The sequence below is a fragment of the Anoplophora glabripennis genome, unplaced genomic scaffold (genome assembly GCF_000390285.2).
Source record: "Anoplophora glabripennis isolate ALB-LARVAE unplaced genomic scaffold, Agla_2.0 scaffold400, whole genome shotgun sequence".
Taxonomy (NCBI): domain Eukaryota; kingdom Metazoa; phylum Arthropoda; class Insecta; order Coleoptera; family Cerambycidae; genus Anoplophora; species Anoplophora glabripennis.
In genome coordinates this window covers 233,278-246,444 of record NW_019416546.1, presented here as the reverse complement: position 1 = coordinate 246,444, position 13,167 = coordinate 233,278, and the positions used below count along the sequence as shown (strand labels likewise).

The 13,167-nt window shown below is 32.1% G+C and overlaps 1 protein-coding gene and 1 non-coding gene across 2 annotated transcripts; both read right to left on the bottom strand.

Moving 5' to 3' along the window:
• Positions 1-4,166: 4,166 nt before the first annotated feature.
• Positions 4,167-4,239, bottom strand: Trnak-cuu. The gene has a single exon. It is a non-coding gene; the product is annotated as a tRNA-Lys (tRNA).
• A 749-nt stretch (positions 4,240-4,988) lies between these two features.
• LOC108908783 (kynurenine/alpha-aminoadipate aminotransferase, mitochondrial) lies at positions 4,989-12,386 on the bottom strand. Its single transcript, XM_018712922.1, has 5 exons — positions 12,207-12,386; positions 10,746-11,104; positions 10,530-10,689; positions 10,166-10,467; positions 4,989-5,785 (listed from the first exon to the last, which is right to left on the bottom strand). Exons 1-5 carry the CDS (start codon positions 12,283-12,285, stop codon positions 5,360-5,362), a joined length of 1,326 nt encoding a protein of 441 aa, XP_018568438.1. The 5' UTR covers positions 12,286-12,386; the 3' UTR covers positions 4,989-5,359.
• Positions 12,387-13,167: the final 781 nt, after the last annotated feature.

The following is a 13,167-nucleotide window of genomic DNA, read 5'->3' as shown; positions in this document are numbered from 1 at the left end:
TAGCATTGAACAAAAGATAGACAATGGTAACAAATTGTAACAAAGTGTATTGTTTGTTTATTTTATACGCAGAAAAAAACAGAATAGTTGCGCGGTGAGTGCCTTCTAAAAAAAACATGTATTCGTTAACGCGAACATCAACCTCGTACAGCAAGGACAACGTATACAACGTAAAGCATAATTAAGTGACGCGGATCGAAATCAGTTTGTATTCCGCTTCACTTCATAGCGTTGTTTACGGTAGTTGTCATGGCAACGAGGCGCCCAACACAAAATTGTAGAAATGTTTCCTATGTACGATCCAGTATGTATTTTATTGCAAACGTCATTTTCCAGATGGAAAATTGAGGAAAAAAGAATTTTTTAAATTGCGAGAGACATGTGCCTCCTCTAGATGTGGAAAAAAAGGGGAAGTATCTGTACCTATTACAAGACCACGAGCCGAACTAATATTTCTATTTTTTTTTTTAAATCTAAATGAAAATCCTTCTCGCGAATGTCAGTTTTTCGGTAATATTGCAAATGCAACTAAAAATTTCCAGATTCACTTAAAGCCATTTGACCTTGAAATTTTGAACAATTTTGCCTGCGGCGTTTTTTTTTTTTTTTCTTTTTAGTCAATCAATGAATATGCTTCACCTATCCTCAATGTCACGAGCCGCCACTGGTCAGGCTGGCTAGGCTGGATCCTCTTTTATGTATCTCACTGTATTTAAAAAGTGACATAACCGTTGCGTTATGGGTTATTATATACAGGGTTATTCACGCTACTGGTTCATTAAAAGTATACGAAGTTGTCATGATAGGATTTTTTGAAAATTTGAATACCCTGGTTACCGGTCATGAACTTTTCGATGAAAATATTTTAAAAAATGTTGCACTTCCGGTTATTTTTGTTATTTTAAATCGAACACACTGTATATTATTGCATTTTCGGATTCTACGTGAAATTTGAGGGACACTTTATTAAATATTCCCTATACCTATAAATTTTTAAAGAAAAAAATTGACATATGCAAGGGTCCACGGGGATGCTAATAACTCTTCAGAAGCGTGACATCAAGTGGATTTTTGGTACCTGTAAGGAGCATAGATAACTTAAATGGAAGATCCTGTATTTTTTTACTCTGTCGTATGCTGATTGAAATTTCCTTTCAAGCCATATAAGCATTGTTAAGGTTGCCGTTACTACTTTTAGAGATATTTCCAAAATTCTATTTTTTGGACAGTTTTTCTCGTATTAGACCTGTTGTCAAGTTGGCCCTGACCAGATACACTCCAAAACAATTAAAATAACTTGACATTTGTAAGTTGTCAAATTATTGCTATGTTTGTAATAGTTTTTGCTGAAAATTTAAATAAAAATACCTGAGGATCGCGTAAATTATACTAATGAGGATTAACTTCATTTCTTTGTTATTTATGAAAAAAAAAGCAGCAAACTCTCTACATGTTCTTGAAATTACTTTGTCACATTTTCCATAAAGCTGCATACCACAGAGTGAAAAAATACTGGGTGTTCCATTTAAGTTAACAAAGTTATAGCTATTAGGTTCCTACAAGTATTTCTTTCCCAAATAGAATTCATAGGCGCAGGCACCATTTCAGCTCAATAACGGCGGAATTTAAGTCTATCAATTCATAAAAAAACTGCTACGGATGCACCGAAGGAGTCTGTTTTTGATACGAAGACTATAAATTTATATTTTTGATTTGTTATTTTCAAATGTTTTAGTATTTTTCTTAAATTCCTAAAACCAAGTTTTTATCAAGAGCCACCNCGTGGATAACATCACACAAACTTTTCATTTTTCGGTAATGAAATAAATATTTTATTCGGAGTCGATCCTGAGGTACTTTTGCAGCCTGGAACTATACAATATTTGTACAATCCTCGGTTTCGACCCATTTAGACATAAAAACAATGATTAACGAAACTGCCAAGCGAACCACACACCGTATGAATACAGAATGGGATGAGAGCGAGCGCGAGCGCGAGCGGAGTGCTCTGCCAGTCGCTCATACGGGTATTATGACGTCAGCAATGGTTGCTCAACGTTTTTTCGCGCACTGTTTTCATTAATTTATTTCACACATTTCTCGTTGAAACAAAAAATTGATTTTTGTTATACTAACTAATTAAAGGGTAAACTTTTGGAATATGCAAAAAAAATCTACTGAATGAGCCTATTGTAGAAATGTTTTCTATGTATGATCCAGTATGTATTTTATTGGAAACGTCATTTTCCATATGGAAAATTGTGAAAAAAAATCAATAAGTCCGAACTAATATTTCTGTTTTTTATAAAATCTAAATGAAAATCTTTCTCGCGAACGTCAGTTTTTCGGTAATATTGCAAATGCAAAAATTTCCAGATTCATTTAAAGCCGTTTGACCTTGAAAAATTTTGCCTACGGCGCTTTTTTTTAGTCAATTAATGAATATGCTTCACCAATTCTCAATGTCACAAGCCGCCACTGGGCTGGCTGGCTAGGCCGGATCCTTTTTTATGCACCCCATTGTATTTAAAAAGTGACACAACCGTTGCGTTACCTTCTTATATTGTGAGACTACACTAATTATTGCTGGGAACGTTTTTTATGCGCATGCGTTGATATTCGCGGGAAATTTTAAATTCAATTTAAGTTTAAAATTTCAAAAAAGATGTTGACATGTTAGAAAAATTACTTTTATCTATATGATATAATTACATTTTGTCAAACACATAATAGAATGTTACTTGTGGTTAGCAAGTGAAATGATAAGTTTTTATATCTTATTTGTATGACATTAGTCTATAAAGTATAAATTTAGTATTATTTATGTTTCCCATTTGATAAAAGTTGAACTGTTGAATTGTTTAAATTCTTATGCAATTGTTCTGAAACGTTGCGATTAAATTTTAGGATAGTAAAGTAGTTTCAATTATACATAAAAGTGGTGGATTCATTTTTGTTTCATTTCAAAGTTACACAGCTTTGAAATTTTTGGAGTAAATAAACAGAATTAAATTCTTAGATTAAACAGAAACTAATTTTAGTCAGCCAAAAATGTTCAAACAGTGATATTTTTAAAATGCCCTCTAAATAAATGCCTAATACTAAATTATGGCATACCAATAAATTGAAACCTTTAATACTAGATGTTTCATTTTTGCTGATTCATTTTGATAACTTCAAAGAGTTATAACTTTGTCAACTTAAATAGAAGACCCTGTATTTTTTTACTCGTATGCAGACTGAAATTTCCTTTCAAACCATATAAGCATTGTTAGAGTTGCCGTTATTACTTTTAGAGATATTTCCAATTTTCTATTTTTTGGACAGTTTTTCTCGTATTTCTCCCTGTTGTCAAATTGGCCATAACCAGAAACACTCCAAATCAATTAAAATAACTTGACACTTGTTAGTTCTCAAATTATTGCTATGTTTGTAATAGTTGTTGCTGAAATTTTAAATAAAAACGCCTGGGGATCGTTTAAATTATACCAATGAGGATTATTTTAATTTCATTATTATTTATGAAAAAAAGCATCACATTCTCTACATGTTCTTGAAATTACTTTGTCACCTTTTCTATAAATCTGCAGTAAAAAAAATACAGGGTGTTCCATTTAAGTTAACAAAGTTATAGCTATTAGGTACCTACAAGTATTTTTTTCCCAAATAGAATTCATAGGCGCAGGCACCATAATTTCAGCTCAATAACGGCGGAATTTAAGTCTATCAATTCATAAAAAAACTGCTACGGATGCACCGAAGGAGTCTGTTTTTGATACGAAGACTATAAATTTATATTTTTGATTTGTTATTTTCAAATGTTTTAGTATTTTTCTTAAATTCCTAAAACCAAGTTTTTATCAAGAGCCACCAAACTATTTAAGATTAATATAAGATTTGTTTTTACTTCGCGTTTTAATAGACAGTAAATATCTACTTAGAGGAAAAATTCATAAAAACTCAAAGTTCGAATAGAACAATTACGTCGCAATCTATTTTTTTTTTCTTAGGAAATACAAACAAGGAATACTGAAACTATCTTCTCTTTCTGACGAAATTATCTTCTATTTAAATAAGAAAAAAATATTTCCTGCATAAAGATTTTCTCTATTGTTGAATTTGGAGCTAAAATAAAATATTTGATTAAATTAAAGAAAAAAAAAGTACGCCCAACGTGGGGCTCGAACCCACGACCCTGAGATTAAGAGTCTCATGCTCTACCGACTGAGCTAGCCGGGCATGTCTCTTGTGTTTCTAAAACCTGATTATCAACGGAATGTATTGTTTTTTTATTTAATTCTTATGCAATAGAATAATGTTTACGATACAGATTGCTTTATATCAATATAAATAACTAGTTTTATAACAAAGTACATCTTGTTTAGTTACCAAGAGAAAAAGTGGCGTTTCTAAGTAATAAATATTTTGAAATTTTCAGCTGAAAGTTTTGCTTCCTTAAAAAAAAACATTGAATTTTGATCTTGAAAGTATTTATCATATTTAGGTCTAATATTTTATGTACTCTAATATTCTCATTTTATACGAGGATTATTTTAATCACATTCGAGTTATGCGACATCTAGCTGTACGGTATATGTACCATGAATAGATTGATTCGAGAGACCATTACAGTCTTGACTAACTCCAATATCCAGTCTAAGCTATGTGTTACTAGATGGCGCGTAATACTTAATATTTTCATAAGCTTTCCTTAGGATCAGACAGCACAAAAAACTATTTAATTCATGGTTTATTTCGCTTTTCTTGAGACACTGAAGAATTGTCTAGTAAAATAATAATGTGTGAGTAATTTACTGCCTAAGATATCAAAGGAATTTGATTTGGCGTCATTCTGAAAACTCCTGCGACAAATTCACATAAAATGTTCATAATATTAAGGTATTCTCCTTTCTCGAAAGACAAATATTTGTATGATGTTTTATTTTTTATAGAGAAGACAAATTATTCCATTAATAAAACAACAAACGTAAAAATATTTTCTGTATTTATTCTATAACCCCTCAAATAGGTAACTACACAACTATTAATGACGGACAAAATTCATAAAGTAAAAAACAATTAATCTAATATGCGGTATGATGTGTCCAATAGGAAGTTTTCTTATTAGAAACAAATATTCAGAAAACTCCTGCAATATTTCTCCATCAAAATAAGAAAATCTCATATATTCTACGCTTCCTCAATACAACTGTCGCCCTCTTTACGTAAAAGGATAAACTACGTCGATAAAACAGAAACCTTTCTCTGTATCTATGTACAAAACGCATCCCTTCAGGGTACGCGTAATATTGATTATAACATCAATAATAATTCTTAATTACTACCCGTTCGGAGATATCTATCTGAGGATATTATTCTCTAAACTGTCCAGTTTCCTACGCAACAACAACTGTTCCTCCCTTATCAATTCCGCCAACAACCTCATGGCCTTGTCGATTTGCTTGAGGGTAGCTTTGCTGAAGGAGGCGCGAATGTAGTTACAAGCCTCTGTGGAATCGGCCATGAAAGCGTGGCCGGGTACGAAGGTGATGTTCTTCTTGGGTCCTCTAGTCATGAGCATCTCGTAGACGTCGGAGACGCCTCGTACCTTGATCCAAACGAACATGCCGCCTGAAGGGATGGCCCATTCGCAGAGCCCTTTAAGGTGTCTTTCCATGGAGGCAAGGGTGAAGTCGCAACGAGCTCTGTAGTACGCACGGACAGATTCAAACTGTGACAGAAGACCCTCGAAGCCCCATACTTGAAATACATTTTGCACCAAGACCTGCAAATAAAGATAGAATTTAAAGATAACGTGAGGAATAAATTATTTCAATAAACTTTCAAAAATAATTTATGAAATGAATAGCAGAATCTTATGTAAGATGATGGATAATTCAAAAGTGTAGTAAAATTTGGAACCAAGAAATTCCAAGGTAGTAGGTATAGGATATATTTATTATTTCAGTAAAATTTGAACAAAACAATGAATTTAAAAAATATTTGTAAAATAGAGACCATTGACGTTAGTTAAATTCGTGTCTTACATACAGGGTGTCCCGTTTAAAACTCCCCAGCTGGATATCTCGAAAACGGAAAAAGATAAATGATTTCTGAAAAATCCACTGTATAGTTTCAATAAATGGCTTTACTTGTGAGTACAAATCCCGTTCCTCTCAGTGCAGGTATAGATGTCGCTGCAATCCGAAAACATATTTTGTTGACAGCAGTTTTGAAAAGTGGCGCACATGAAAGATCTCTAAATTATAAGCAACTTTTGTGATATAAACAATTTTCGAAAAGCCACTAGTTTCCGAGATACTTGGATTTGAGGTAATTTTTTTTCCAGGAGGAAGATTTTTTAAAGTTAAGTTTTCAGGCATAACTACTGCAGATTTTCGTCGTATTAGATTGCTTTGAATAAAACAGTGATGAATTAATTTTATTTAACTAATAGATATCACAGGAAATTACTTCATTTAATCTTGTTTACGCAAATCATAGTCTTTTCGATCAAGATAAAGTAATATTTATTTAACAAAAACTGATGCAAAATTAACAAAAATTACAAATAAACGATACTAAATTAACATAATACACGAGTCACAATAAGTGTTCAAAATTGCCGCCATTCTCATGAATACATAATTCATATCTTTTTCTAAGTTCGGTATCAGTTGCCCGTAATAAAACATTTCGAGGAATAGATGCACAGCTCGCATAAATTTTATTGCACAAGTCAGCCAAGTCTTCAATTTCTGTTTGGTAAATTAGGTTCTTTAGGTAACCCCACAAGAAAAAATCGAGTGGGGTTAAATCAGGGGTGCGGGCAGGCCACCTTATTGGACCATTGGTGCCTATCCATCGCCCCTGAAAATATTCATGAAGAAAATTTTGCACCCTCCTTTCGTTATGAGCTGGTGCCCCGTCTTGTTGGAACCAGATATTTTGTCTCATAACTAAAGGAACTTCTTCCAAAAGAACATTTAGTTGGGTCTGAAGGAATTGTAAATAATTGCGACCGTTCAAATTTTCCTCATATAAATAGGGTCCAATTAATATGCCATTAATAATACCACACCATACATTTATAGAAAACGTGGTTTGGAAATGTCTGTCTTTGGTCCATCTAGGGTTACTGTCATGCCAGAAATGGCTATTATGTCTATTCAAAATGCCATTTTTTGTAAATCGACTCTCGTCAGTCCATATAATGTTATTTAAAAACTGGTCGTTTTCTTGAGCCTTTATTTCCATTTCTGCAATAAAATTTAGTCTTCGTAGCATATCACCAGGACGTAAATTATGTAAAAGATGCACTTTGTAAGGATGATACGTATTTCGCTTCAAGATATTATGGACCGATGTTCCGGAAATCCCCGTTTCTTGTTGTATAGCTCGCACCGAGGTATGTGGATTAGTTTCAACCTTACCTAATACCACGGCAGTGTTTCTATCATTTGTAACAGTGTTTCTACGATGCTTCTTTTTGTTAAAAGAACCACAATGAAGCAAATTCGTCGATAAAGACAAAAAGGTTTTATGATCGGGATGTCGACGGTTTGGGTAACGTACCTGATAAAGTCTTTCTGCTTCTCTGGAATTTCTACGGCATTCACCGAATATTAAAATTATGTCGAGCTTTTCTTCATTCGTGTACTGGACCATACTGAATAAATGTCAAATGTGTCAAAGTTGAAGGTGTAGACTTGTAGTTATGGTAACAGTAATATGCAACCAACTTTGACACTTCAAGAAATCAAAAGAAGGTTCAAGAAAACGACCAGTTTTTAAATAACATTATATGGGCCGATTATGGATATTATTTGTAATTTTTGTTAATTTTGCATCAGTTTGTGTTAAATAAATATTACTTCATCTTGATCGAAAAGACTATGATTTGCGTAAACAAGATTAAATGAAGTAATTTTCTGTGATATCTATTAGCTAAATAAAATTAATTCATCACTGTTTTATTCAAAGCAATCTAATACGACGAAAATTTGCAGTAGTTATGCCTGAAAACTTGACTTTAAAAAATCTTCCTCCTGGAAAAAAATTACCTCAAATCCAAGTATCTCGGAAACTAGTGGCTTTTCGAAAATAATTTATATCACAAAAGTTGCTTATAATTTAGAGACCTTTCATGTGCGCCTTTTTAAAACTGCTGTCAACAAAATATGTTTACGGATTGCAGCGACATCTATACCTGCACTGAGAGGAACGGGATTTGTACTCACAAGTAAAGCCATTTATTGAAACTATACAGAGGATTTTTCAGAAATCATTTATCTTTTTTCCGTTTTCGAGATATCCAGCTGGGGAATTTTAAACGGGACACCCTGTAGAATTCTTGAATATTAAAAACTGTACTACAATTCAGAATCAACAACAAAACAACAGAATAGAAATGCCAAGACAAGAACGAGGTTCAAAATTGGAATATCTACTAATAGAAATAAATGAAATAGACACCTAAGTTTGGATACCGATATTGAGAAAACGTAGGGGCAAAAAATTTTGAAATTTGGATCATATATAGCCTCACTATTACTCTATTGTGTGCTAAAGTTTCAGTTAGTTTCGTTATCCCATTTTTTAGTTATTAATGAAAATGTTGAAAAAATCACGTTTTTTTATTTTTAAGCAAATCATCTCCGTAAATGTTGCATTTAAAAAAAAAGAAAAGAACTGATATAGGTAGTAAATAACTGTAAACAACAATCTGAAAAAAATTGTTAAAATAATACAGTTATAAATATGATATTCTTAAAAAACGTATCGGAATGGTCAATTACGTTCACGGTCCGATGCAGTGTATACAGTATAGCCTTCATAACTATTATTTTAATAATTTTTTTCAGACTGTCAGTTTTTTTCTTTTTTTAGAAGAACGCAATATTTACGGACTTCTGTTTAGTTTAAAAATAACAAAAGAAGAGCTTTTGAGGCAAATGACCTTTACAGTACTAAAGACAATAGTTCGACTTATCGTTAGTAAATATTTGGAATTTTTTTGTGAATTAACAAAAAAATTACGACGAGTTAAATTGAGAGGTATCAATTTTGTTGGCAGAAAACCATGATTTTTTCAACATTTTCATTAATAACTAAAAAATGGGATAACGAAACTAACTGAAATTTTAGCACACAATAGAGTAATAATGGTCCAAATTTCAATTTTTTTGCCCCTACGTTTTCTTAATATCGGTCTCCAAACCCAGGGGTCTATTTCATTTATTTCGATAGTAGTGAATTAAGAACAGGCTAAAATTAAACTAATTCAAAATAAAATAAATTCCAAAAAATTGTATAAAAAACGTATTAATTATTTCAGTTAAATAAAAAAAAACTGTAACTTTAACAAAATTTAGAATTCTACTACAAAATATCTAAGAACATAAACTTTTTTATCTAAATAAAAATATTCGCTAAACGGAATCCAGAAGTTTCTATATCTCTAAGGAAACTGTACATTGTCATAGGTATTTTTTTCGTACTTATCAGGATATTTCTAAATGTTTTTTGCTTTTCATTATCGCCAAAAATTGGGTCATCCGTATCGTTATTGCCCGATAAAATGTAGCATAATAATATCTGACCATTGTACCATTTTGGCGATCTGTTACCTTGGACGTTTGAAAAATACATTTCTTGCCCATATCTAACTTGATACTGTTATCTCAGAATCCTAAAATTACATTCATCCTTAGCGTTATCTGAGCATAAGTCATTAACACAAGGCATTTATCAAAACATGTAACAAAAATCGTTAAAAAAATGTGCTCTGGATAAGCCGAGTCTATAAGGGTCACGCTCAAAACCAGATCGAGTCGGTTTCTACTGTTTATCGTACAACAAATACAGTAACAAATTGTTTTTGTTTTGATAACTGTATCGTTTTATTTGAATATTAATATAAATTTTATTAATGACAATCGCTTACTAATTGACGTCATTTGAAATTATTGTAATCTGGAACATGATTAAAAATGTGCAGATTTCCTAAATTATTATCTCAGATGACTATTTCGAAAACATTTGGAGAAAAATATGTGAAGAATCGTACATAATTTTTGACAAAGAAGATCAAAAAGAGGTCCCTGATTTGCTAAGAGATGAAGTACATGATTCTACTCAAAATTTCCTCTTGTATACTACCTACCTGTGAGAGAGTACTTGAATGTAGAAAAGAACTTTGTACGTGTAGTTCAATATTCTTTACAAGAGCGCTTGGTCCAGTTAACCATCCCACTCGTAGGCCAGAACTTAATACCTTTGACATCGAATCAAATCTAATCACTCTTCCTTCAGTGTCTAAAGACAAAAACGAAAGGGGTTGCTCTTCTAGAAAATGTACGAAGAAATAGGCATCGTCCTCGAGTATGATTATATTGTATTTGCAACATATTTGATAAACTTCTTTTCTTCGTTCCAGTGTCATAGTAGCGCCAGTCGGATTTGATCCTGTAAATGATCCCCAAAGTGTTAGTAAATGTTTTATTTGGGTTCAGTTAAAGAATGCATACCTGTTGGATTTAAATATAATACTTTAGGCATTCTTCTCTTCCCCCCACCTTCCTCGGTATATTTAGCCTTGCAGTTTTCGAGGGCTTCGACAAGCTTCTTAGGGATAATGCCATATTGATCTTGTTCAATGCCGATTACATTGACCTTAAACGGTTTCACCTAAAAGAAAGTATATCAATCAACGATCAAACCGTCTTGACTTTGTCTTTACTTACAATAATCTCCGTACCAGCGTACAGGGGATTTTGAATCAAAACGTCATCCCCTTCCTCGACTATCATTTCTAAGGACTTGCTGATACCATCCTGGGAGCCGTTGGTGACGATAACCTCGCGGTTTTCCCAATGGGGTGGTTGGTGCACCTGGTAGGTAAAATCTTTCAAGGTCTGCACAAGTGGTGGGTACCCTTGGGTAGGAATGTACTGGAGGGCAGAATGTAGTTCAGGACCTTGTAGAGTGAACTGGGACCCGTCCTTTAGCAACACGTTGATTTGCTCGAAGGGAAAGGTAACCTCGTTGGGCATGCCCTCTGCCAGGGAGATTGATTCTTTGGGGGCATTGTATTGTTGCTTTGCTGAAAAAAATGAGTTTGTAGGTGAAACATTACAAATTTATTCAAGTAATAAAAATTTGAAAATTCCTTCCTTTTTTGCAATGATAAAAGTGTTTGGATCTTTAATTGTATTTTTTTCTGTATCAGAAATACATAAAATCTTTCGCTTCACAGAAGCATATTAATAAAAAATGGATACATTTATCAGTCAACAAATTTTGCAATCTGTTTTTCCAAACTTAATAACGTCTATCTGAGAATGTCATAATAACCGATATTGCAAATAAGAATGAAACTATATTAATAACAATAAACAATATTTATTGTTATGGTAGCTTATGTACAAATGTTATCGGTTCGTGCAGCGTAAAAATCGGGCGATATGTGGATTTACGAAAAATGCAAAGCTCAATTTGAACGATACTATCATTCTGATAATGCAGTTAGTAACCAAAAGTAGCATAAACAACTTTTTTTTCTGTATAACATTGTAAGTCACTTTAATAAAGATAAGATATTTGAAAATTAATTTGGTAACCTCCTTCTACTTTCACTAATATTTTAATTATAAAAGTATCATTTTTATGCAATTTTTACTACTAGTAGATTTTGCAGTTTCACGTTTTTCATGTCTCATCTACAGACAAGGTTCCTAAATAACTTTTATTGTTTTTAAGTAGAAAGAAAATAGTAAATAAAAAAAATTGACTATCAATAAAAAGTATTTTATGATCACGCTGTTAAGGAACACCCTGTACAAAGATTAAATATTACCCAGAAATACTTTTAGTTGATAGCTACAACTTTCCTGATAAAAATTTTTCAACTTGAAAATAAGAAAGTTAAGAATCTATGACATTTACAACCAACCTTGGAAGAGCTGAAAAAGAATTTTTTATAATTGTTGTTAATTGTTTTTTTAACATGTATGTATAGCATCAAAGACTTAAGTGTATAACCCCATTTGGTGAGAACTATTTCTTTACTGTTAAAAGAGAAACAAGAAAAAACAGGATAATTGAATTAACTCCAAAATATACACAAATATGTTTTTCATTGAAATATGTGACAATAAGCAAAATGAATTTCAATTAAGATAAATAAAATTATAATAAAGACTTACTCAATTCTCTGGTTAAGGAAGGGCGTCTTCTTGAGGAATGAGCACTGATGAAGTAGCTATAATCAACCTTGAAAGCCATTGCTTCTTAAGAAAAAATATAATAAAAGAATGCAAGTAGCAAGTAATCACTGAGAACTATCGGTAGCGGTACGCTGCAGAATCCTTCAACAACCGGTGAAGAATGATTTCTCCATGCTGGAGTATTAGATTTTATACGAAAAGCTCGCGCCAAAAGATGATGTAACACTATTTAAAAAATACGCGGCTCGCTGACGAAATAGTTTACATCCCAAAACAATTTCTCCGGTGATATTGTTTGGAGAACCGCACATTTTTAATTTTTCTTTGATAACTACCTTCAGTTTGTGATCGGGCTTTGAGATTTTATACCTTAGTTCGTATTTAGTCAGTTGTTACTTTTAAAAAATAGTACCTAACTTTCGAGTTTCCTGATTTTTGACCTTACTGGTAAATCCAAATTGTTTTGATTGATGCAACTCTTGTGAGTTATGAAATTTGTTGATAAATATTGGTATTATCGGCTACTGCATTGTGTACATTATTTTATGTAAGTATTCACCTTCCCATTTTTTTAAATCATGTAGGAAAATATAACAACACTTTTAAATTTCTACAAGATATGATTTACTTTTTTATGAAGCTCGATTCACAGGTATTAACATTTTATAAACTAGGTGTAAAACTTTCTACCTTAGACAAATTGTTTTATTTTTTTAATTTTACGTATATATACATATATGTATATTACTACTACGCTGACGTAATTATTAGAGACTATTTTTTAATGTTCTGAATTAAATTTCTTTATATACGCATTTTTTTTTAAATTTAAATGCATTATGAAGGTTTACTTTTCCTTTGAAATTACGTATTAAAATTTTCCAATACGAAATTGAACAAATAACTATTGAATCAGCCAGTTTTTTAATTATAACCCTTT